The sequence below is a fragment of the Oreochromis niloticus genome, linkage group LG17, assembly GCF_001858045.2.
Source record: "Oreochromis niloticus isolate F11D_XX linkage group LG17, O_niloticus_UMD_NMBU, whole genome shotgun sequence".
NCBI classification, from domain to species: domain Eukaryota; kingdom Metazoa; phylum Chordata; class Actinopteri; order Cichliformes; family Cichlidae; genus Oreochromis; species Oreochromis niloticus.
The window spans coordinates 10,211,165-10,238,397 of record NC_031981.2 but is presented as its reverse complement, the minus strand read 5'-3'; the positions used below and the strand labels follow the sequence as shown (position 1 = coordinate 10,238,397).

Genomic DNA, 27,233 nt, shown 5'->3' with positions numbered 1-27,233 from the left:
AATGCTTTTATGAATGTGTGTGAAGCAAACGTTTTCCTTTCTTTTGATGTAATTTTAATAAAAATGAATGCTTTACTAATCATGATTGGTCTCTGCGCAGGCAAGAGGCACTCCTGGCAGCGATAAGTGAGAAAGACGCCAATATCGCCCTGCTGGAGCTCTCCTCGTCCAAGAAGAAGAAAACCCAGGAAGAGGTCGCAGCTCTGAAGAGGGAGAAGGATAGTCTGGTTCAACAGCTCAAACAGCAGGTAAGACTCAAACACTGACATCCAAGGAAAAACCAGGAAAGCTTTTTGAGAGGAATGCAGGTTCCAAATCTGGAAAAAAAATGTAAATAAAAGCAGGGGGAACACAGGTGAGGTGACAGTGACAAGAGTAGCAAAGAAAAACAAGACTGGCAGAGAGAAACTGAGTCCAGATGTAACCGCAGCACTCCAACCACAAAGGGTAAATTTAGGATTAACCTACCACTCCTACTCTCACCACATGCACACACAGAGTTCTGAACTTCAGCAGAGTTCTGGTGACAACTGGTATTTATGTAAATGCTCTGTCCGCAGACACATGCACACTAACACACACAAAACCTTGCATGTCACCTTACTGGCACGGTTAGATGTTAATAAGTTCAAGCACACAAATGCTCACACCAATGTGTACACATTCCCTCAGGCCAAAAACAAGGATATAAACATGACCAAATGCCTCTGTGGTTCCACACAGAGGTCTATTCATACACACACACACTCCCACACATACACACACACACACTCCATAACGCAGTTAAGGTTCTCGTGGGTCTTTTGAAATAACCAACTCCTTAGTGAATGAGCCTACTGGGAGTTTGGTGGATTCCTTCTTTACTGTTCTCTCCTCTGTATGTCTCATCATTTCTCTGGATGTGATATTACTTTTATTAACTTGCTTAACCAACGAAGTATACGATGAGGTGCTCTATACTTTTTAGTGGAGCTTAGGTTTAATGTCACAGTAATAAATGTAGATAACTTTTAGTATTAAATTAATATGCACCTTAACTTTTGTTTATGGTAAGCCATAAACCATAACCCATCCTTCTGCCAAGCAAGGTTGGGGTATATTTGGGTGAATGAGACTAGTAGAAAGGCAATATGTAAGTATCAGTCCATTCACCATTCATGATCCTAACTGGAACTTAGATGTGCTGGTATATGAAACTTTTTGAAATTTGGTTTAGTTTAAGTATCTCGAGGTCTTGTTCACGAGTGATGGGAGAAGGGAGCGGGAGATCGACAGACGGATTCATGCTGCGGCTGCAGTGATGCGGACGCTGTACCGGTCTGTTGTGAAGAGAGAGCTGAGTGTAAAAGCGAAGCTCTCAATTTACCGGTCGATCTACATCCCTACCATCACCTGTGGTCACGAGCTGTGGGTAGTGACCGAAAGAACGAGATCATGGATACAAGCGGCAGAAATGTGCATTCTCCGAACGGTGGCTGGCCTCTGATTTGGGATAGGGAGGGGCTCAGAGTAGAGCCACTGCTCCTTCTAATGTTCTAGTGTTCCTTCATGCCACAACAATCCACCTCATGTTCTACCTCCCAGTTACTCCTAAATAAGATTCTTGATATTTCAAAGGTTTCGCTTGGGACAGTTATTCCCTCAAACCAAAGGGAGTCAGAGCACTCCAGCACTCCAGCACTTCCTGGCAAAGAACCATGGCCTCAGACTTAGAGGTGCTGTCTTTCATTCAGGCTGTTTCACACTTAGCTGCAAACCACTCCGTTGCATGCTGAAGATTACGCGCCAGTGAAACCAACAGAACCACATCGTCTGCAAAAAGCAAGGATGCTATCCTGAGGTTTCCATAATGGACACCCGACTCAATCTGGCTAGGTCATGAGATACTGTCCATGAATATCACAAATAGGAGCAGAGACCAGGGGCAACAAAGTGTGGAGTCCAGATCGATAGAAAACATGCTTCACATTGACAAAGGAACTTGCTAAAACACAAAGCTAGTAGCAAATAACCCCAAACACAGAGTTATGATGCTCAAGATGGGTCTACTTCTATCACAGCCAAAGCTTGATTTTTAGCAGCTAATAAAAGCAGAGACTGTCAGGCTTAACTGTCAGGCTTGTAGCATCATTCACAAGCCCTTTCATAATTACAGTTGAACAGATGTTTTCTGTCAAGTACATTTGGGATTGGTTTTCACCAACTTTGCTGTCAGCTTTGTGGAAGAACTCAAATACTAAAGGTGTTACGTTTCATACATTATACATAATAACAAACCCAGGACTGACCTTAACAAAATTCAGCTGTTAAATTATACATGGAAGTGTGAAAAAATGGGAAAATTACTGTACAAGGAATCCCTTTCTAACTTTTTTCCTTCCCTCCTCTTTTTGCACGTATTTCGGTTTTTCTACATTTTACTTTTTTTTTTCATTTGACCTTTGTTATCTGTTGCACTATCCAACCAGGCTTTCCACTTTATATTTTGCTCAATTACTGCCAATACATCCCAGACAAAGGAACCCTACAGAAATACCATTAAAAGTTTGTTTTTTTTAATTTGATAGTTGCACGACATGTAACTATCAATGGTCGTAGAGCTTTACACTCACTTTAAAATCCCATGATTCAGATTAACTTGTCATAAAGACCACTAGAATAGATGTGCTATCACAAGGCTTTCGTGTTCAGTGTTGCCAAAAGTTGACTTAATGTATGGAAGCTCCGAGGTTTCAAAAAGACAAGCATTGGCTATGCAAAAGAAAAGCAACATTTGCACGCCACAGTGTTTGAATAGATGTTTAAGAGAGAAGTGCAAGGTGTTAGAAAGTACTGTCAAATGAAGTCAGAGTAACAGTCATCACCCTCTCTCTTTTTTCCTTCCTCATCCCTCCATCTCGTCTCCGTCTCCGCGTTCTATTTGAAGTCATTTATGACACTTCAGGGTCTCGAAGGTGGTTACTGACAACACAGAGACTCAACTGTCTGCTGCTATGAGTGTGCGCGTGCATGCAAGGGTGTGTAAAGTTTTGCACAGCTCCAAGTCTCTCACTCTCTCTCTCGCTCCCATTCTCTCTGTAGAGCCATAATGTTCAGTCTCCAGTGATGGATCACAGCGGAGACTTCCTCAGTATTCCTGTGTGTACGCATGCATCTGTTTGCAATGTTATCAAGTAAGCTGAGGCTTATGTAGCATTTTCTTGTGTCACGGATCGACTTTTAGATGCTTATAAATTAACTGACAAGTGGACAGAGGCAGAGTGATAGCATAAAATTAAAACTGAGTCTAAGTTTTTTGATGAAGAGTAAACTCTGGTTGTCATAAGGCCTCATGTGGCAGGTAGTGTTTCAGTTAGCAAGCTAACTTTGGTTTTATACCCTGGCTTTGCAGTTTTATGAGTGCGGTTCACTTACGCGTGTGTTAGAAAAGTTGTTTGAAAAAGTTTTTGAAGTTCTCTGATGTGTTTTTTGACGACCACCACTCTTCAGTGAGTCACAGGTCAGAGTTGGGGTGTTTTTTGATGGAGTGCTTAAATACTGTTTCCAGTCTGGTCTGAATTTGGGTTCACGCAGCACAGTAACCTATGCCGCAGAGCTGTCAGACCCCACTACAGAGAAGGTTAAATTCAGAGAATTACATTTCTCGTGCCATGGAGCTGTTTGTGGAGCAGAGTAGTAACAGCCATGTAGAATTGATCTTCCCGTATCTAATATGAGATTTATTATAGATTGAAACTATTTCAGTTAATCCATTGCAATGTATTAATGCTGTGTACTAATGATGTGGCGATTGTAAGCACATTTAGTCAGAACAGACTAATAAACCAGTGAATACAAGCAAAGAAGATTTGTATTTGTTGCGCTTAAACTACATACGTTAAAACGCACCTGTGTCCCTGAAAGCTTTTCCTGCATGTTAACCTTTGACCCCCAGCTGCAGGAGGCTGTAGATCAAGGTAACTTCAGCTCTCTTCACTCTCCTGTGTATCCCACAGTCTCCTTCCTCTTCCCTCTAAAGCAGTTTTCACACATCTGCTGAAGCCCTAAACATTTCTCAACATACCTGCCGTAAGTGCATGTGACAACCCAAATATATGATACAACTGGATTGGTCTTGCCTGCCTAGCACAAAATCCACCTGTGCCAGTGTGAGAAACGCTATGCAATGGTAAATGTCTGATGAATTTACAGCAAATCACTGGTATTCATGGATCCTGGACTATGCAGTCCAAATATTAACAACTGATTTTACCTGACACATATTATGTGTTAAATGCATAGACTGTATATGAAAGACGCAGTCAACCTTTGTTTCAACGTCACATCTTTGGAGGCTCTACTTTGCATTTTATGGCTGTCGCCATCTTGATTTTCCAAAGCCAGTAGTGACCTCATTTATACCATAGACTGACCTCCATAGATACCTTTCTAATGTACTTTTTTAATATTTGGGATGGCTGTAGATCAGAAGGTAAAGCAGGTCATCTGCTAATTGCAAGGTTGTTGGTTTGATTCCTAGTTGCTCCAGTCTATGTCACAAAGTATCCTTGGGCAAGATACAGAACCCCATAGTGCAGGAAAAGGAAGTACACAAGAAAAAAGTGCTTGTGTGAATGAGACATGTAGTATAAAATGTTTTGGGTGCTGGAGTAAAAAGGTGTTGTATATGAATCATTCCATTTATCATTTATGGCTTTAGTTTCTATTTTGAGGTCTTATCCAACACACCATAGTGTTCATTTTGTAAATTATGGTCCAGCTTGTAACAAATGGAGGAAAAAGCAGTTGGTGTGGCTACCTTGACAAGTCACTGTCATATTATCTTGCTGTGTCCTTGGTTTCTCTGTGAACTCCATCTGTGCCACACACTCAATTTCAAAAGCAAAGAAAAAATAATATTTGTAATATTTTATGAAATGGTACAATAGAAAGAAGAGGGTGGAGGTGAGGAATTAGCAGGATCTCTCCTTGTAACAGACACAAGTTTAACAGTTACAGGTTATGGATGTATGTGTGGCTATGGGCCTCGGTCCACACCTCTATGGCTGTAATATGGACATTTTTAACACTTTGGCTCTTCGTGTGATGATATTGTATTTCCAGCAGACCTGAATGAGATCTGTCCACATCCATAATGTGGTCCATAAAGGGTCAAAACATATTTAAATAAATATCTTTAAATCTTTACATAAATTATTTTTACACAAAACATATTTGCATTCTTAGAACACATGTCCTGACATTCTAGATTTCCTATTTTGGTTTTGCAAATTAAATTATCTCCATTTTATTTGTGAACTAAAAACATCTTTAATACTATAACGCCCCTGTTCTTCTTTTCCGAATCACAGTTCATAGTGTTCATGCTCTGTTTTCCCACTAAACTCTTCATCACTTCTTGTTTGTAGTTATGATGACCTCCCGTGTTACTGGCAAGTGAAAAAATGTGGATCTAATCAAATTTATAACACCGCCGAGACTTACTGCAATGAAATAATCTCCACAGCACTCAGCTCAAACACGATTCATTATCATTTGTATTTTTCCACTTATTAACAATTTTCTTTTCTTGATATAAAATGGGTTAAGAGTAATCTAATTTCTTATCGTGATGAAATAGTTCTTGTCAAACCATGACTCAGCAACTTTTCATTGTTGATAATTGCACAGATATCTACAAAGGCGCTTCTATTGCCACCGGAGAGAAAGGCGAAACAATAATCTCATGTAATGTTCCCCAGAGCGTTATCGTAATGAAATAATTTTCTTCCAAGCGTGGCTCAGCAGCCCCCCACCCCCTCACTTCACTCCTTTTTCATTTGTTTCTCATTCTTTCGATTGTTAGCGAGTTACGGCCGAGCTGTATGAAGGATGTGTGGGGGAGAGGCAGAGGGGAGAGAAGAAGACGTAGAGAAGCTTGAGGGAGGAGGAGTGAAATAATGGTGTGATGATTAGATTAAGTGAGAAAGAGAGTTGGCACAAGAACAAATGAGCTGAAGTCAGCATTCCTGGCAGTTAGCAAAAGAGGGGAAATGTAAAGAAAGGCCAAAGTGGAAAATGAGGACACTTCTTCAGCCATACTTTCTTCTTTGTCTTTCCACCTCACCGATTTGCATCAACTTCATTTTTAGGATGTTTTTTTTTTCCTCTTGCATGTTGCTCTCAAGATTTTCCATCATTTAAAGACAGATTTTTACTAAAGACTTATAAAAATCTTCACTTTTGAAGCTTTAATTTTTGAAGTTTGGCCATAGTCATTTTTAAAAGCTTTTAGAAACAAAATTACCACAATTGGACGAGACGGCAGAACACTGCACTTTGAGATTAATTAGAAAGCTGCTTCACATAGACATAAAGACTTGCTTATGAGTATCAATGTAAATAAGTAAGGTACGAATGTAATAGGACGGGGCTGTTTGTACAATTAACCACACTGTAACTCATACTATTTGTCATATTATTGCAAATAATAATGTGCCAAAAGGCACAAATATGCTCATTTGATCTACTTAAGTGCCTTAAATTAACTTGGTTGTTCCTAGGAGTCCACTAGTTGCCATGTTGGAATGATACAGTCAGAATCAACTTTGTTAATAATACAGAGTCTTCTGCCTTAAAAATGTAAAAGGATGCGACTAAAAAAGAACAAAGACTTTTGGTTATCTGTAAAGACCAAATTCATTTTGTAGCAACCTGTAAACATGTTTATTTCTGCAGCATTTAATATCAGTATTTAAGGTACCAAAGTCAATCTATTGGGATTGACTTGCTTTTGGAGCCAGCCTCAAGTGGCTCTTCAAGGAACTGAAGTTTTTGGCTTCTGTGTCAGGTTCATTTTTTTCCCCGTGAAGTTAACAAACTTGTTAAATGATTCTTCTTTAATAAAGTGAAACAAAAGAGATACATGTTTGTTTTTTAAGAAGCTATAACATTTGTACCAACGGGTCTTGTCAAACAACTCAAAAAGTGTTTGGGTTTTTTATGGATCAGTCTACCTTTCAAGGACAATTAAAATGAGGACAACTGTAGGAAAAAATAAACTAAATGAACTCGAGATAGTGAACGAGACAGGAAAGCAAGAAGAGAGAAAGAGGACATGTTGCAAGCAGAAGGAAGGAAACAAACAGAAGCTGGAATTGGCCACAGATAAAATCAAGTTATGGAGCTCAAAATGAGGGAATGAGGCAGGAAAAAATGAAATACTGTGTTTATAGATGGGAAAAAGACACTTATAATCAGTGCAAAGTGAGCTTAGATAACTACAGAACGGAGTGCGTTAGGTACTTGGGTAAAAAGACTTAATCTTCAAAAGTATTATGTATGACAGAGGTGAGGGATGAAGACAGGAAGAGTGGGAGGAACTGGGGATTATTTTGATACAGAAAGCTCTAGGATGAGCAGAAAAAGGACAGGACACAGATAAAGTGTTTTTACAGAAAGGTAGGACAGAAGATACTAAAGAGATCAGAAATCAGGCACCCTCTTGACACAGCTTATCCTCTTCTTAACTGTCTTTCCTCCTTTTTGTTTCTTGCTTTCCAGATCCCAGAGCCTTTTTTGCAAGTGTTGGAGCAAATGTATTTAATGTATACTTACGATCTCTCAACCTTTATGAAATAAACTTTCCTAAGGACAGAGGCACATCTGTCTGCTCAGCTGTATGTTACGTGCTCCATATGAACCTGGCCTTTTGGGTTATTATTATCTATTTTCATCTTTGAGGCAAACTCCTGGCAAAAGTCATGTAGGCATATTTCTAGAAATTAACTGTAAGACTCCAAACACGAGACCTCTTCCTCCATCTTTCAGTGTGACACAGTCCACTTCAGAGATGCTTACCTAAGACGGCCAACGAGCTCAGTTTGTAGGGTCCAGGGTGTTGCTGCTATGTCAAGCCCATGTTTGAGATAATTGCGCAGTTACAGCTGTGTTGAAAATGAAAAAGGTCTTTAATGTACCTCATGGTTTAAATAAAGCATATGATGTGTAAAAGGAATTTTTCTGCAATGGTGAGCAGAGTTTTACAGCCCGGCTAGCTCAGTCGGTAGAGCATGAGACTCTTAATCTCAGGGTCGTGGGTTCGAGCCCCACGTTGGGCGTGTATGCTTTTAGGTTTTGAATCTACGGCACTTTTGAACCTATCCAAGGTTTCATTCAGAAGAAGATAGAAACAAACAAAGACACCGGCTTTATTGCATGATCTGATATCGTCGTGTTGGTGTTGTTCCCAGATCATCATACTAAATGTTGTTCCAGGATCAACATTGCAAGTGACCAATCAGAATGTTGTGATGTCATACTTTTGCGACTTCGGGAAAAACCGCCGTAAAACAAAAAACTGTACTTAAGCTGCGAGAAAGCGCCTCTGTCCACCGATCAACGGACCCTGACCCTAATCCTAACCCTAACCCTTTAATAAACGGTAAGCAGAATTGATATTGTCCTTGCAACATTGGAATTTCATAAATGCACGAATGGCTTGGCGCGCAAAAGAATAACGTCACAACAATGTGATTGGTCACTTGCAATGTTGAACCTGGAACAACATTTTCATGATGATCTGGGAACAACACCAACACGACGATATCAGATCATCCGGCTTTATTAATCCCACACTGGGGAAATTCACACGTTACAGCAACACAAGGGTCAGCAAGAAAAAGGGAATTGGAGATAATAATTGAAATAAATAAATAAGAAAAAAATAGTGTACAATACACAATTTTACATATGTACATAAAGTGAAGTCTGGACCAAGTCTTACTTGCTCTTTTGATTTCATTAAATTTGTGCTTCCCAAGCCAGTGTCTGGTGCATATGAACTTCCCATATGTTACAACAACAGCTTAAAAAAAAAAATAATTTGTGTAACGACGGTTGCGGGGGAGGGCAGGTGGAAGTTGCGGTCAGATACTAATAAACATGACTTTACAGCTCTGCGCGTGTTTATCTTCAAACTTGTGTGGTGTGGAGATAAACTGCCTGCTCTGCGAGTTTGCTTTATAGGTGTTTTTAAGTGCGGCATGGGCTCGTTTGTACAGTTCCAGATACTCACCAAGTGTAACACACTGTCAGACGCGTGATCTTTTTGCTCACATGCACACTCCTAAAAGTGCAGTCTTTCATTTACCTTTCAAACAAATGCATATAAAACTTGGTCTCCACGTATTTTTTTTAACTTTTTGTCAAACACACACACACACACACACACACACACATATATATATATATATATATATATATACATACACACACACAAAACCTCAGTCTGTCCTGCTTAAGCTCCTGTTCCTTGCAGGGCTCAGTGTGAGGCTAAGGGGATTTAGAGTATACAAGACTTACAGATTTATACTGACTCCCTCTCTTGCTTTTCATCTCTCACCCCTCACACTTTGCAGGCCTACTGTAAAACCTGAAGTATAACTATAACATGTGAAACAGATGGAGCAGCAAGACGAGGAGAGAAGACGGAAAAGGGGGGGGGGATGTGACAGTAATCCGAGGAGCAAAAAGATGGTTGCAGAGCAAAGACAGGAGAAATGAGAATGGAGGAAAGAAAGAGCAAGATACGGAGGAGGAGGAGATGAAAGTGATTTGCAGGCCTTTGTGTGTGTACAGTCTAATATTTGTCTAAGTCTTTATGGATCTCCCCTCAAGTGGCAACTTAACAAGCCTGTTATTTTTCTGTGCCGGTTAACAAGCTACACAACAGGTTGCATGATGGTTGTGTGTGTTTGCAGTCTGAAATGTGCAAGATGAACCAACCCAGTTTTTGAAACTCAAATGCAAATGGACAGTTGGGAAGCCCTCTGTTACTGTTTTCCTCTTGCGCACAAAAACACACACATATGCACACTTTTTCAGGCAACGCTCATGGCAGTCACTCAAAAATCTACTCCTCTCCAAATTAACTTCACGCACACATGTGCTCACATTGGTTTATGCTCCGTTTAAAACACGAATGTCATAATGGTGATACGTGCTAAATTCCACCTAAAAACAAAAACATGTTTCTAATGAGTTATATTATTTTTGTCTCTGCAGACTCAGAACAGGATGAAGCTGATGGCGGACAACTATGAGGATGATCATTTGAAGGTTTCATCCCCAAACTCAGAGCAGCCCAACAATCACAAACCCTCCCCAGACCAGGTAAGATAACGGCCCCAGACGGTGTGTCTTGGCCAAACCAGTGAAATCTTTATTTTCTTTAATAATATCTGAATGAAAGACTTTCCAGCAAGTCATATTGCCATTTTTGGGCTGTTGGATGTTAGCTTATTTCTCTTCAAATTTACTAATTAAAGTTAACCATTTTTTAGCACTATTACTTGTGCTGCACTCTCTATATCTCTGTTAAGTTTCCCTTTTTTGCTAAACTAACTTCCTGTTTCTGAACTCACGCTGCGGCTGGACTGAACTAACCGATAGGACGATGAGGAGGGCATTTGGGCCTAGCCAATCACATGCCTTCTTCCTCACCCTCAGTCCATCATTGTGTACAGAAGGGTGAGCGTCTTCTCTGTCTGGATTTGATCATGGCCATCGTGTCATTCGTCTTCCTTTTCTTTAGTTTCATCTGTGACTTTGTGATCTCGTTCTGGCATCATTGTCTGTCATTTCACTTTATTTGTGGCCTCATATCGTTTTTTATTTATTCAGTTTTCCTCCATTCTTTCTAACATTGAAATCCAATCTTGAAATGCATCTTTTATTCTGTGATTCATCTTTCCTTTCCTTTTCCCTTCAGCCATCAAATCTTGAATTGTGCTTCATTTGTTCAATTTCTCATCCTTAAATATAATTTCATCCTCTCATGATAAGGATTTCTTCCAGTTGGCATTCTCTGAACTCTTTTTTATGATTTATTTTTTTCCCTGTGCATTTTTATACCCATGATTTCATTATTTCAACCTTCATTAATCTTTTGGATGATTCCCTTGTTCCTCAAGTCTACTTGGGTCTTGCCTTTGGTTTGATATTGTAAGCTTCATGTGTCAATCATATGCCAACTGAGACCATATTCTTATTCAAATCAACTGAAATGTGTGATGTAGTGTTGGAAATATGCACCTTTGCTAAACTGCTATGTAAAAAGTATATTTTTTTCTGTCAGAAATGATGAAAAGAAGGTTTTTCCTTTGACCTTGCTCCTGTGTTGTTTTTTTAATCATACAATGGGGGCTTTCCAGTATTTCAAAAGCCCAAAGGTCATTAATTGTAGATGTGTGACAAGATTCAATTCAAGAAAGAACAAAAGACACCCAACCACAATACGTCTAATGTAGAGCAGTCTTTCTTAAGAAAAAAGAAAGAAACCTGAGCATTGAGTAGTGCAAGTGTTCAGGTTTCAACGCCAAACTGGCAAAGTCACTTGTTCCCATTAAACTCTTGAAACAAGTGAATTGGAAATATTTACACATTTCAAGCAATTAATGGTTAAAAGGCTCTTCTAAGTTTAGTGGTTATTAAAAGGCATCCAAACGGTTGGATCTACAACGACCGCAGTGCAGAGACGGCACCACATATGAGCTGCACATGCTGCTTTTAGTGCAGCTCAGCTGCTCCAGATGGATTTCCCATTGGGATGCTAAAAGCCCAAAGGTTCACCATCGGATCTAAGTTTGACCCTGGTTATTAATTAGAGGTAGCACCTCCCTGCTGAGAGAGGCAGCACACACACAGCTTATACTCTATCTCCTTTTCTTTCTGTTTCCACCTCGCTGTATTTACATAGCCACATGAAAACACACTCTCTCGGTGTGTAAGATTGGTAATTTGCCATAGCACATTTCATCCGCACAGTGACTGATTGTGTGTATTCTGTGAGGGGATTTTGTGCTGCAGCTGGACAATGAAATGCTTCAGAGACAACTGCTGCTGCACAGAAACACAGGGGAGCACTCTTAAGACACATCAGGCATTGTCAAGGCCACTTCATGGTATTTTGCTTTTTCAAATAGCTTTCAGATTTATTAGATGCATAACTACACAAAAAATAGTAGAAAATGTACGTTTTATAAATTAGCAAGTGGTTTGTTTGTTTTTTTTAATGTGTTTTAAAATCTGTCACCATTTCTAAGAAAGTGAAATTGATATTACATTTACATTACTTATTCCTGAGATGTTTTTTTTGTAAGGTGGATTATCAACAGTTTGACAATACAGTCTAAACATCAGACGTCATGTTCAGATTTTGTGTGATGGTAGATACCATAACAGCTCGAGATGATTTCATTTTGGTGAAACTCGGGTTATGGTCACGCTCTTCGGGGAGAGTTGTGCTCTATGAGTGCTCTTGTTTCCCATATCAATTAAGCCACCAATATTTTAATGAAGCTTGTGAAACAAAACAGTTTTTTAGACGTCTTGCCATTTTTTTCCTCATCTCACGAGCCCAAAACCCTCAAATTACTCCAGTTACAACAGCGGTCCCCAACCCCCGGGCCACGGAGTGGTACCAGTCCGTGAGTTGTTTGGTACCGGGCCACGAGAGTTGAGGTTCGGGTGTGAAATTTATGGTTTTCAGGGTTTTTATTGGTTTTGTAGCGTTAATTCGGTTTCCCTGGGTCTTTTCCCGTGTAAATCTTCTTTCTTGCTGGTACCAGTGCTGGTTTTATTTTGTTGTATTTATCCGTGACACCTTAAAGGCCGGTTCGTGAAAATATTGTTGGAAATAAACCGGTCCGTGGTGCAAAAAAGGTTGGGGACCGCTAAGTTACAATGAAGAACATAGTCATAATGTATACTAGATGGGCTCATGCTCGAAGTGACTCATCTACCACACCCATTTTCATCCATTTTCTTAACAACTTATCTGATTTTGGGTCATAAGGGGGCTGAAGCCTATCCCCAACCTGCACAGGTTGCCGGTCTATGACAGCACTAAGGTAGAGAGAGACCACATAACCTAACGAGCCTGTCTTTAGACTGTTGGTGAAAGCCAGAGTACTAATAGAGAAGATCCAAGATCCACAATGAACACCCGGAGACGACCACCGGATTCAAACCCAGAACCTTAATGTGAGGCAAACACTAATGCCGTGCTGCCTCTTATATATAGTGTTTGCGTATTCTCCCCTGTCTGCATGGGTTCTGTCCGGGTGCTCTGGCTTCCCCCTACAGTCCAAAGACATGTAGGAGTGAATGGTTGTCGGTCTCTCTGTCTTAGCTCTGCAACAAACTGACGAGCAGTTTTACAACCGGATGATACATTTGCTTGGCAGTTTAAGAGACCATCTACTAGCCAAGACTTCATCGGTTGGGTCACTGAGATAGCACTTACAGAGCAGTGAAAGCCTACACCCACTACTGATGCTGATCCTGGACAAATATGTGCATTTTTGCTGGTGTGTATTTGTCTCAGAGGGTTCTGCGGAGGAAGAAAAGTCTTGATTTCACCATATAATGTGGCCATAGAGGGTTTTTTTTAATGCATCCCATCAGTGAGGCTAGCTGAATGTCTCTCTATGGAGTTCTTTCATAGAACAGTAAGAATCTGGTAGGCAGGCAGGGGAGTCTAATAAAGAAGCACAAACACACACACACTGACTCACAGTGCTGTATAAAATTATTTCTCCTTTGGGATTGTTTCATACTACAGTAAGATACTGAGAAGCACTGCGGCCCCATTAACCACACACACACACACACTGCATATGTTGGCTATTGGAGGCTGTGTAATACAAGAAAAACATGTAGACACATATTTGCTGTATGCCTTAATGAAAGTCTTGCGAATACTTTCAGTGGTCTGTGTTTCTGTTCGTATTTTATCCCATAATTCCTCTGCCATTTTTCTTATAATAGAACTTAAAGAAAAGGAAACAACTCCTGTTATTTCTCTCCTAATGTCTTCCTCATATCGCCGTCATTCCTTCCATTCTTCGTGTCTGTTTCTCATTTGTCTTGTATTTGATCCGCAGAGCTCCACTGCAGGTCTGGAAAGTGTGGACAGTGATTTTTTTTTAAGCTTTCTGACAGAATAGTATGAATTACAAAGTGTGAGAGGACAGCTGTTACACATATGTTAAGTATGTTTGTAGAGCAGTAAAGCCAAATTTGGAGAATTTTCTTCAGATATTGCCATATTACACATCAGTCTGGGAGAGATAACGGCCTCACTGCACATCTACCATCAGCAAATATAACTCAGAGCCAAAGAAAGAGGGCTTGAAATGCCGAATGTGTAGAATCTCTTCAGCCTTTTAACTCCAAGTGTTGTCGTTCCCTCTCTTTCCTTCTCGGTCTACCTCCCTTTCTCCTCCAGAGGGAAATGTTCAGTAATGTATTTTGTAATGGACTGTAACCTACTGGCAGGTCCTCCCTGGAAAATACTGTAACTGGAGCCATTTACAAAGCTGATAACCACCATGAATGAGTGTGAGTGTGTGTATGTATGTTTTTCTGTGTCGTAACCTATTTGTGTCTGCGTGTGTATGAGTGTGTTGCGCTGACTTGTGCTACCACACATTTAAAAGTGTATATTTGGTGTTTGTGTGTGTTAGGGTTAGGTTTAGCTGCTGGTGAGTATTGGCGATTCACTGGAAAAACACAAAATTGCTGAGACCTTTTCTGTCAGTTGTGTTTGCAGCAAATCAGGGAAGACTCCAAATCACAAGTGACAGCTCCTCTGATTTACTGTCACCTTTCATTGTTGCGTCAATGCCACTAAAGAATGGAGTACAATTTTTTTTCACAAAATCACTCCACCCAATCTGCTTTTAATGATCTTAACCTCGAAAGGATTCTCAAATTCCAGAGTAATTAAATTATGTTTTATTGTGAAGCTGTCAGTGTTTAAGTGACAACCAAATAAGTATTTTATAGTTAGAAAACATGCTAAAAGTGACTAGGACAAGTAGGTAACAGGTAAGCAACAGCTTAAAGCTGTACTCCAATGCTGACGCAAAGAGGCTAGGTAGCTCAAGCTGGATAACATGGAGAATTTATTCTTAATATTCTTACTTTTTTTTCCAAGTTTGTATTCTCTGTACGTTTATTGTACTCTGCTACAACCCAGAATGTGCATTTAGCACAAACTTACAATTTAGACCCAATAGCTGGGTCAGCTCAAGGGCACATTCTCACCATAAACAAACTACTCTGGAGTTCATTTGGAACCAGGGTTCCTCCAAAGCGTCTTGGTGCAGTTGATTTGGTTTGTGCCCAAGTGCGATTATCATGTTCATATCTGCACAGATGAATTGCACCAAGAGGGAAAACAAACCAGAGTTAACGGACTAAACAGGGCAGGGGTTAAAGCAACCTTGGAGGTGAACAACAAAAGGCGGGAAAGAAAACAGATTATCAATTCTACAATCAAAACCAAGATAATCTTAACTCAGACAATAATGTTGACTACTACTGGGAGATATAACCACATGGACAATGTAGCAGATGTACTGCCTGGCACAAGATGAAGCTTTAAATGGGTGGGGGTATAGCAGTTTGAGTATACTCAAGTGTACATTGCTGCAACACCAGGGTGACGGACAACTTTTCAGCAATAAAAAATGGAACAAGACACAGAGACATGGAGCACAAGTAAAGTCTAGACTTGACTAAGCCTGCATGCTCCAGAGAAAATACAGGTTTTCCTTACAGCTTGCTGCCTGGGGAATCAACAAACAGTAAAGCAATGGCAAAAGAAAATGAAGAAACCAGAACAAGATTACACTGCAATGACACTGGCTGTACCATTACCATTAAGGCCTCAGTAAAGTTGTGCATTCCTGCTGCTGCTGCCAACATGATTCAAAAGGCACAACTTTTATTTTAAAGATGAATGGTCTCTGCATTCAGTTTGAGTCACACTTTTTCAACTTTCATTATTGCTTTTGGAGATAGCTGGGCATCGTCCATGAAAACTAAGGTCGACTTCAACAATTCACAAGTGACCAAAGCAGGCACAAGGAGGTTTTTGGTGTAGCACCATGTACCTCTTTGTGACCAATTTCACCTTGCAACCACTCGCCAACTGGTCGGGGAATACGTCCTTCCCTAGCCAGTAATGGCTGACACCGTGTTGCTAGTTGTTTTAAGGACTTTGAGTATCTTGGATAGACATACACACATAGACAAGCAGAGAAAAATAAAAATAAGTAATATGCAAAATAAAAATTAAGTGACACAAGATCAAATTGAGAAAAATATAAAAAATTGTAGATGAAGTGTTTGGCAACACAAAAACCATTATTGTTTTTCTTGCTATATTTATCTGATGATCTCGTATCATCATTCATTTATTGATATTCACTGACTTCACCACATAACATTTTGTGTAAAATGAATGTATATAATAAAACCCCAAACCTGAGGCAAATTCACATTGATATTCTTGTTCTTCTAGTTCTTGTGTGTAAAAAGTGAAGACGTGACGAGGTTAAAAAAGTTGAGGAAGAGTTCAGAGAGAGAGAGGAAGATGTTACTGCGCTGAGGATCCTGTCAATGAAACACATGGGTTGTGCTTGTGTGTGGGTATGCTGAGTGACGATGAGCACAGCTCGCAGAGTGTGGACAGACGCTGCTGGGATTAAATATACTTTACCCACACACACACTAACAGCCCTCTTAAAATGCTTCCTCTGCACTTAAATCCTAGTATTCCCCAAGGAGAACAGTGTGTGTCAGCATGCCTTATCTCTGTGTGTGTGTGTGTGTGTGTGTGCCCTGGGAGGTCTCGTGTCATGCGCCCAGAATGCATGTATCTGTTTTGCTCATCTGCACTTATATAGTCAGACGTTCGGCAAGAAATGATGCTTTTTTAAGAGAATCGGCTTTCTACTTCTGAGTTCATAATAGCCATTACCTGTGGATTAGTGGGGATTAATATGTTCTTCCAGTATTCTGTTTACTCGTGAGCATGACAGTCTACCAACAAAATATGTTTTTATATATATGTTCACCTCTTTCCTCTGTCTATTTTTCCATTAATTAATTAGTCTTTCATTAATCTTAATGTCTGAATTAGCCGAAACTAATTTTACTTTACACTGAAGTAAACTTTGCCCTAAACATACAGTCTTTGGTGTCTGAAATCACTTGATATTGCTTTGCATTGCCCCATTTTCATATTTCTTGCCATTATATTTTCTTGTTTGTAATTTATTTGAACTCCTACTACTTCCAAGCACTTTGCAACTTGTTCTCTAATGTGTGCCTTTGAGTTTTGGTATATATTTCTCCTGTTTGCTATTTATTCCTCCTGTCTACTATTTATATTTTATTCTGGCACAGTTGTACGTGTACAGTGACAATAAAGGGCTGTTCTAGTCTATTCTATGAAATCTGTTATCTTTGCTTTTTGACCCTGTAAAATTTTTTTTTTAGTGTTAAAATTACAGGTTTGTGAAAAAACAGCTGCAAAAAATAAAAACAACTGATTTGTAGGGAAGTGATTTGAGAAGGGATGTGCTATAAATCAAGTTCAACATAGCCAGCCTTTTTTTGTGTTTTTGTGCCAGGCTCAAAAAAAACTTAAAACTCTTGTCAGAAAAGAGCAGCTCTCTTTTTTTTACCTGGCTAAATCACCATGGTAACTATGCTGAACATGTTTTAAGCGTATTATAGATTCTGTGCAGGGGGATTATGGGGAATGTGTGTGCATTAACTTTTTGAAAGCAGACTCAAAGTCTCAATTACACATCCATCAGTGCCTCATCAGGCAAGCTGTAAGAAGACTTTTACCAAGCTAACAAATACTGAAACTATGCATATATATATATATATGAAATTTCCCCCTTGTGGGACTAATAAAGGTATATCAATCAATCAATCAATCAATCAATCACTGATATTTTTATTTGATTTGATTACTTTTTTTCAATTCATGAAATTATTTCAGTTAATTGGGTTTTTTTACATTTATTTTTAGTTTCGTTTCCATAAACTACAATAACCTTGGTGCACACAGTGGATCAGCTGCTGTAGGTGCAGTGTTTGTGGAAACTGAGCACATTGTTTTTCTTTAAATGAACTACTTTAAATGGTTTTCTCGGCTGAAAACTGCCCATGAGGGTCTTCTTTCAGTCTCAGCTACAACTGTGACAGTATGCAATTAAAAACAGTGCACTGATCCTCATTATTAGAAGCGCTTTCTCCAGCTTTCTCTCAGTGTGCCTCTGTTTCATTTTCTTTTTTCTTACTTATCTTACATTTGCCCATCACTGCATGTCCATCTGGTTTCCCCTCTAGTATTCTTGCAAAATCGTTATTATGGGGAATTTTGTTTTGTTCATGTTTGTTTTGCTATTTTTTATACACTAAAACCAAAAAAAGAATAAATTTTTTGTTTTCCTCCTTCAGATTCTTTCTCCTCTCCTGGATCTTAATCAGAATCGCAGTAAGCTGAAGCTGTACATCAGTCACCTGACCTCACTCTGTCAGGAGCGAGACCCAATCATATTGAAAGATTTCGCCCCGCCCCCCGCCTATCACCGCTCTGACTCCGCCTCCTGGCATACGCAGCTGCACAGCATGACGCAGGAACAGGTGAGGACTCCTGGGTGCATTCTGAGTGAGAGATGAGAGGGAGGAAAAAATGAAATGCAACGACATCAGTCATTCCTGCGGTTCAAAAAAAGTGTTTGTGTGTGTAAGAAAAAGGGGGAAAAAGAGCGAGAGCGTGTTCTATTTTTGAGAAGCGTGGAGGAAAAAAAGCGATAATATTTAGTCGCTCCTCATTTATCAATTCTTTAAAACTCTCCACTGTGTGTTTGTGTGCTTGCCTTTACATGCTACGTGTTGACATGCACGAGGTTGCATGCTTTTTCTTGTTGTGAGTGTGCAGATGTGCGTGTGTTTGCATGTAGGAGTAGGGGCACACACTTGGGCTTGCCTGGCAGGTTTTTGGCGCTGCTTTTGACATTATTGAAAAGATTTACTCCAGCAGGTCACCTGACGACAAGCGCCTGGCTGCGGAACAAAAACCGTTTCAGACATTTTATTTTACTGGGAGTAAACTCTGTTTCAAGCTTTTGGCAGCAGGGAAAGGGTTGGTTCGTATACAGTGCAGAGTAAGGAGGGGAGAGAAGTATATTTATTTCACTGTCAAAAGAGTTGTCATCTTTGAGAGGGAGGAAAGCAACGGGAAGGGAATCAAGGATAACGAAAGAAAAGGTGAGGCTTCGAGAAAGTTAAAGAAACACTGGCTAACCTTGCTTGCTTAGACGTTGCTGCATTATCATGGCAACCAGCTGTGTTTTCAGATATTCAATATAAACAGTATATTATTAAATTAAAAAAATTGTGGCCCTCTGTGGCTTCCTCTGTCTCCCTCTCTGTCTTTTTCTCCATATTGAAAACGTATCAGGCAATGCATGGTCGCTACATGTGGTATGCATTGAAGAACGTAACTTTAGACACACTCGCAGAGCTACGTGACAGAGTGTGTGGTTGGGGTACAGCGGGACTAGTTTTCTACAGTCTGTATGAAAGCCCTTTTTGTGTCTTAATGCAAGGAAGTGTCTCCGTTAAGCACAAAGTGTTTCAAAAACACTGCTGCATGGTGTCAATTTAAATAAACTTTCGATATGTAAAATTAACTTCTCATTTAATCACAGGTACATTAAATGAACAAAGAAATGGTCTGGAGGCCTTTCGTGGACATTTTTCACCATCAGCCTGCTTTCATAAAAAAAAAAAAGCAGACTGTTCTGTGGTCTAGTGGCTGAAGATCTACATTTTCAAAAGAAAAACATACTCTATTAAAACTGATTATGTGGGCAGCTGTGAAAGCTTATCTAACGAGGCTGAATGTAGCCTGCAGTATTTTATTCCTAACTTATATTTATAAAAACATTTTCAGAATATTGAAAACATTTGTACCAAACTGCGCTCACGGCCACATCCAAGTCAAATCTACAACAGAGGAAAAAAGAGCTTAATAGACCAACCTACCCAATTCACCGCAAATGACTTTTTTCTTTTTTCCATTAACCATTTTCATGGCAGGGTGCAATGTTTTGATTTTTGTTATTTTTCTGGCTTTTGCACATTCATTTTGCTGCAGTGGCAAAATCAACTCCTAGAATAGAGTTACAAAAAAAAATCGCTGTGCCTGTCTTTACTGTAGTCAAACTTATCCATGCATTATTATAAAGTAGCTGTATATGTGGTGATTATCACACATACACGTAAGGTTACCAATCTTCATGTAATATGAAGCTGAAGAAGAAATTTAATACCAGATGCAACTGCCCTTGAAGTGGAACTTTGGTACTTATCCCTTATTTTCTGTCACACATATGTTGATCCTCAACAATGTGGCCAAAGTTTCAAATAATGGGGTCAGTATATCTTCACATAATCCACGCGAGCCACAATTCAGACTTCACTCTGCTCTAAACACTCTGTTTTACACAGTTGGATGTGTAGGTTGGTAAAGAGAGAGCGGATATTCTTAATATAGTCATCTCAGGCACACAGCTCTGGTTTGGCACAGAGGGCCCACACACCTGCTGCTCAAACCTTCCGTTTATGTGGATCAGCCAACCAGAACGAAGCTAAAGGAGAGGTGGAGGAGCTATATTAACTTTTTTCAGAACTAATTAAGTAACTAATAAGCTCTCCTTTAACCTGTTTGGATTTTTCCATAAAAAACAATAAAGCCTTTACATGAATGTCTTTTAATTCCTGCACTGGGAAGTGAGGCTGGAGTTCATGAAAAGCTGAGCTAAAGGGCCCTATAGATGTTAACTCATAGGGGGCTTAGACTAGTGACAGAGTCCTCTGTACACCACCACTGGAGATCAGTGTGTTTAGAAGTGGGTCAGCTGTTATCTCGAACATGTTTACAACTCTTTCAGAACACGTTAATGGTGACTGATGTGTGAGGTACAGATCTGTTAGAGGAATGTGATATTTAATGCTAAAGAGTGACAGTGTTACTGTGAGTTCCTTCGAGGGTGTTTTACTCATAAAGGTGGGAAGACTGTTTTACTGTGGATGGACAATAACTGCTGTGCTTCTCCTTTCAGCCTCTTGGAGACATCATTAAATTCATAGAGAGAAAGCCCTGAGTGTGTCACTCTCCTCTGTGTGTCCAGCGTGGTGAACTGTTGTGTGATAGAGTTCATATCTGCTGTGCTTTCCATGCAGCCCCACAGATTTTTTTATTTTATATTGGATTAAATTGCGGTTTTCTTGCTTTCCTTAGAAGTTAATTAAGTTATTTTTATGCTGTAGACAAGCCCAAGGGGTATTTATTCCTAAAAGCCTGTCTTTCTTTGACATCCTTAGTGATGTGTGGCTAACTGTTGAATAAGCAATTACACCCACTCCCAACCCTGTTTGGTCACTGGAAGCTCTAAGTTATGAATGATGCTCTGGTGTGTACTGAGGAAAGTGTTTCCACACTGAGTACAGCAGAGACCAGGGCTGGGGTTCACTGGACTTTACTCTATATGTGAGGGTTACATGTTCTGTACAGTGGTCATCCGCTAAATGGATAGGTATAAAATTATGCACAGACTTCTGACCTTTCTCCTAGCACTGACAGCAGATTGGCAGATTTGGTTTGTGCTGTTTTAAAATAAATATGGGGTTCAAATGATTCGTAAATCAGAGTCCCACTTTTTTTTAGAAATGCAGTTGTACTCATTAGTTATTTTTTATACTGTTTGTAGTGGGATGTTTCCATTAACAACATCACAGTTTGAATCTTTCTTCTTCTTCCTCCCTTTTTCTGGAAACCCACCCATATTCAGGCACCACTTGGCGCCATGTGTTTTTTTTTTTTTATTGTTGTTTCTTTTAAGACCCCAACCCTGCCTATGTACAATCACAGACACACACTGCCAGTCTTTCATTCAGGCCCGTGTTTCTCGTTTTCCTTCATCATGTGTCAGCATCACCCTGGCTGACCCTCTTAATGCGCACACAGACTCCCTCCAGACCACCATGTTCCAGTGTGCCAGCCTCTCTTCTCTGTCTTGTGGTGAGTGTGTGTGTTTTACAAGCCTCTTCCTGGCTCTGTTAAAATGCCTGGCACTCTGTAAACCCATTAGGCTCACACTAAAATAGCATGTAAAACCCATAGATGCAGACAAAATCTCACAGGCGGAAACCTACATGTCTGGCACCCACATATGGATTAACATGAATGCACAGCAATCATGACTGACCATTGGAGGCTTGTCTATCTTGCTGTGTGCTTCTGTAATGTGGCGCAAACTCAAAACTTTTACTAACACTCTGCTGTGCTGCTTATCCCCCAAAAATGCACAATACAAATATGGAAAAAACACAACGATTTATAAATCTATAAACACTATATTTAATTTAAAATTGTAAAAAAAAAAAAAGGCAAAACGAAGGAAGTGTTTCAGCAATCATCAGCGTCGTTTAAGACAAACAATCACAGCATATAAAAGCCAGGTGAGCTCCCATTACCAATCAGAAATCAGAGCTGTAATTACATAATGAAAAACACCGGCAGAAAAAATGTGCAGACGCGTGCCAACAATCCTAATCATAATACACTCCTACAGTTCTACAAAAGTAGTATCAACACACAACCAGCAAACACAACAGTATTAAAACCACTGGGGTAGGAAACGTAAACAGAAAAATGTGTTTCCACTAAAGTTATCAGACATCAGAAAATACATAAACAATCTGAAGAAAAGCTCGTACATGAAATATCACAAGAAAAACCAAATCACTAAAACAGCTGCACAATAGCTCTTGAGTCAAGCTTTTAGGGGGTTTCTGTGTGTAGTGCTTGAAACCAGTCTGCAACCCTTTGTAGTAAATGATTGTATACTTTCTATACCTTGGAATTTATGGGAACTCCAATATTTCCAGCTGCATTAAAATCCTTTCATCAACATTTCTTATATCGCTTTTGTGCTCAGAGATTCTGAATTTTAGGTCACGAGACCATTTCAACAAGTAAACAACAAATTTGGTTCTCTAAGAAACTAGATTTTTGATTTTCTACTTCCTTCCAGTGTAAGCGGTGTAGAAAAGCATCCTTTTTGATCACAGCAGTGGATACAATTTAACATGGGATTCACGATCAAGCTTTATAGTGACTGTTACTACAATGTAAAATATTGCTTCGGCGAACTAATTTATACTAAAGCTGAAATGCTGGGGTAGACAACGTATTTTTTCAGTGGGCTGAGTTTCATGCTTTGCAAAATCCAACCCGTGGTGGCAGACTTTAGACATTCACAAGTCTTTCAGGCAGGATCAGTGAGTGGTAAAGCTAAAGAGCGATAAGGTCAGTATATGAGGTAAACTGTTATTGGTAAACAGAGATGAAAGGATGAAGTGGGTAATCAAGTGTATATATTCATGCTTGTCTGGTGGAAGGAGAGAGTTGTAGAAAGAGGGCTCTTTTATTTCAAAATATGACATTTTGTGGGTTTTTTAATGTTCTGATTTTAGATGCATCTTGTGTGTTTCAGTGTGTCATCCTCTGGCATCACTGCTTTGATCAATCGACTGCATTTTTCAGATCTGACAAGTATGAAGGCTTTGTCAAAATCACTCCCCGTTTTCTACATAGTGGACTACATTTATTGTATTTATTTCAGCGTCTGTGTGAATTTTTCATTACACGGTGGCCAAAAATAATTCACAGCAAGACTGAAACTTGTGTCCATGTCATAAATACTGCAGTTGCTGGCATTTAATGGACATGTAGCTGTTGGTGATGATGCAATTTCAGGATGAGAAGTGATAAATGTGTCTGAAATCTCAATTCACATTCGAGACACAAGTTTTTATTTTGTGTCAAATAGCTCCTGTCTGACAGAAACTTACTGGACAAAAATACTTCTCAATACCTAAATACTTGATCAAAAGTATTTGTCACTTTACACCTACAGGAGCTGCTTCCCTATGGAAAGAAGCTCCCAGTGCACAATTTATGTGCTGATGTTAATGACAGGGGACTCAGTCATGCAGTCAGTAGAGCATCTGCGACTTCTATCCACTACGCGCCTCAGGATTCAGAGAAAATGGTCATCCACTTTGAGGCTGAGCTGCTGTGGTTCCTCAGCACTTCCACTTTACAATGATACCACTTACAGATGATTGTGGAATATCTAGGAGGAAAGAACTTTCAAAAACTGTCTCATTGTGACAGAAGCATCTTATTACAATACCACACTCGAATTCAGTGAGTAAGTCTTAATCTTTCACAAGTCTTTGTAAAGGCAGACAGCATGGTTAGGTGCTTGTTTTTTACACTTGTGGCAATGAGTGAAAACACCTGAATTCAAAGTTTAAGAGGCGTAACCCCGTACTTTTCACCATAACCTAATTTATTAAGAAGCTCAGAACAGCGAGAGATATATAGGGCATATAAATCTCATGCATGTGTTGAAGTAGTGTGGACTGATACATGTTAGAAAATGAAAGAGCATTTGTTCCCTATGTGCAAGTGACGTTTAAAATGGTTAAAAAATAACACACTTTAAGTTTTGTTTGTTCATTTTTAAAGCACAGCTGCTGTAAAACTATGTGATTGCACACTCACAGCTGCTGTTTTTAGTTCAGTTGTGTTTTTGTGAGGTGTAAAAGCAGTAGAAGTAGATCTGTACCTTAACTTTTAATACTTTAATGTTTTTTAAAAATAAATTTTAGTGTTTTTTCTTTCTTTTAAGTGCAGGATTATGTCTTTTTTGTGGCAGTTGTGCATTGTTTTTTTGTGCTTTTATATTGTTCTTTTTGTGGGCGATTTCTTCAGAACCTGTCAGTAAACCAATTTTCCCAGCAGGGACAACAAAATGACTGAACTGAACTGAACCGAAGAGCTTTTGCAAATGAGGCCATTCGTTTGAATTTGACATTTGAATGACTGGGCCCTCTCTCGTATCCACTGTTCTGACATTTACTCAGTGAAAGTGTTAGACTAATGAAACTTAACATTATCCAGGTCAGCCTTTTACGTGTCATCTTTCAGCTAAGCTAAGCACAGTAGTGAGCTTTTAGCGAAAGGCCAGTTTCAGTAATGATGATGGATCTGCCGGAGACATTTATTTTGCTCTTCTGTTTCTGTGTGTTTGTTTCCATCTCTCTCTTTAACCTCGGCTGAACTACAAAAGTAACAATGATTCCAATAGCGAGGTTTTACTAAAAGAGCTGTTTTCTGTGCCATAGTCATAATAATAACCTTTATGACTCAATGACGTCTCTAACAAGCACTGAAGAGAACTGGCGTCATATTCTTCCACACACTCGCGCGTGCACACACAGGAAGGCTTTCTCTCACGCGCTCTCTCTGGCCTACGTCTGGCTATAAGAGTGAAGGTATAAGGATCGCTTGGCTGTGTTTGTTTATGGCTGTTTGTCTAACTGTTTGAGTATTTGAAAGAACCGTCAAGGTCAAGTTTGTTGTATATTTGTCTAAAACTATGAGACTGTGTAAGTGTGCGAGTCTTTTTAAGCCCATACTGAAGACATTTGCGCGTGTTAGGTCCTGTAAAAAAAAAAATGAATTAAGTGTTATTGGCCGAGTTGGACATTTTATCACTGCTCTTATGAATCCTGCTTGAATTGTCAGCCCATGACACTCTATCTGCTAAAACTCAAACGGCTCCCAGTGAGTGGCTGCGACTGTTTCTTAGCCAACTCAAACTAGAGAAACACCACGAAAACCGAGTCCTCATATTTACGACTCTACAACTCATTGTAATGAAAGAAAACACCGCACAATTACACACTTCAAATGTCTTTGTTGTTACAGTGTGATCTCCAAATAATAAGCTTGTCAGAGAGAAATGAGCTTTCTCTTTGCTTGTTTTTTAAGTTATACAACAAGTAATCTGTGAGGTTTCCACAGCCTCACAGTTGTTAAATCTACTAAAGTGACTCATGGCTTTTTAACAAACTTCCACTGCAATGGAGCAGTACCACTCTGCTCCTGCAGCCCGAGACATGTCGCTTTTGTAAAGAAGAGAAAACTAAAGACTCTGTAGCTGTTATGTGGAGATAAGAGCAGTGAAATTAGTAGTTCTAAATATAATTGACAGTGTTATCTCTCAAATTAGGATTAATTAGCCCTTTTAAATGACTTTAAAGCTGTGCTAGATAACTTGGCCCTCTAGTGATTCTAAATGGTATTGCAGCAGGTTTTGTCAGTAAGACACAAGTGCTTAGCTGTCTTGTTTTCCTCATACCCTAGCAACCAACATCAACAAAGAAGAAATAACTTTGTTCGCTACTTAGAAGCATCCTTAAAAATTTAGTCATACGTTGTCATAGATACTCCTTTTTTTTACCTAAGTAGTATTTGTGAGCATTTTCTTTGTTTACATTAGCATTGCCTCAATTGATCCGAAGTTCTGCTACTTGATATCACGTTAGTCGACATGCTAACCCTTACTTTTTCTCTAACCCATAAACAGAATTCACAGGTCAGTGTGTTTCTGGCTGTTTATTGTTTTTGGATCACAAATCATGCTAACTGATGGTTGGCAGCATAGCTAACTCTCAGCAATACAAAATCAAAAAAAAAAAGAATTACTTTCAGAGGCTCCCTTATTCACAAGGGGTTACCACAGCGAGTAGCTTCACATGTTTGTATGCTGGATACCAACAGGGACTGATGTCTCTTCCTGCAATCAAACCAGGGACCCTTTGCTTGTTAGGAGGAATCAGTGGTACTGAACCATAATACTTATGAGTTGCATCTGTGCAGCATGTAGTTACATTGCACGGGAAGTCCATGTCAGGTTTCGCGGTAGGCTTTCAGAGGGGTTTGCAGTTATGACATAGAAGATGTTTGCTGGAGCAAACATCTGGTAAGGACTTTTACATATCGCTTATACTATTAGACTCTTGTGGTGAAAGCAGTGTGCAGCACATTGTGATAAATTAAGAAAATGTGAGAAAATTACTGTGGCATTGCCTTCTGAAGATAGGCTAATAGACTTACAGCTAACCTGGGTTTGTTTGTGCAGTTGCTGACATACTTCCCCTTTAGCATGGGAAAATTCCAGCATGGTGGCAGCACTAAAAGAAAGATTTATAGGCAACCAATCTAAACACTGATTTTTCAGTGGAGATTTCATAATAACAAGTTAAAGCAAAAATGCTCTTTAACTAAAACTTTGAAGTCTCTTCAGAGGTACAAATTAGGTTTTAAATGCACACTATCATGTTTTTTCAGTTCTACACCCTGATGCCCTGTAGCAAATTGATGCCGTCTTCACAGACCACGTGTCTGTTTTAGGACCCATCGTGGTTTTAAGGTCACCGATTGGAAGACTTTTGATGGA

The 27,233-nt window shown here is 39.5% G+C and overlaps 1 protein-coding gene and 1 non-coding gene across 15 annotated transcripts in view; both read left to right on the top strand.

Moving 5' to 3' along the window:
- Nucleotides 1–27,233, top strand: part of LOC100690550 (ELKS/Rab6-interacting/CAST family member 1) — a 154,858-nt gene that overhangs the window by 114,504 nt on the left and 13,121 nt on the right. For 10 of the 14 annotated variants that reach the window (XM_025899631.1, XM_025899635.1, XM_025899634.1 and 7 more), the window contains 3 exons: nt 101–248; nt 10,045–10,152; nt 18,307–18,492. In XM_025899631.1, the coding sequence (XP_025755416.1) occupies nt 101–248; nt 10,045–10,152; nt 18,307–18,492 (442 nt within the window). Of the gene's footprint in view, nt 1–100; nt 249–10,044; nt 10,153–10,431; nt 10,510–18,306; nt 18,493–27,233 lie in introns of those variants that run through there. The other 4 variants (XR_003214533.1, XR_001224368.3, XR_001224370.3 and 1 more) reach the window with 1 other exon arrangement.
- On the top strand, nt 8,027–8,099 carry trnak-cuu (transfer RNA lysine (anticodon CUU)). The gene has a single exon. It is a non-coding gene; the product is annotated as a tRNA-Lys (tRNA).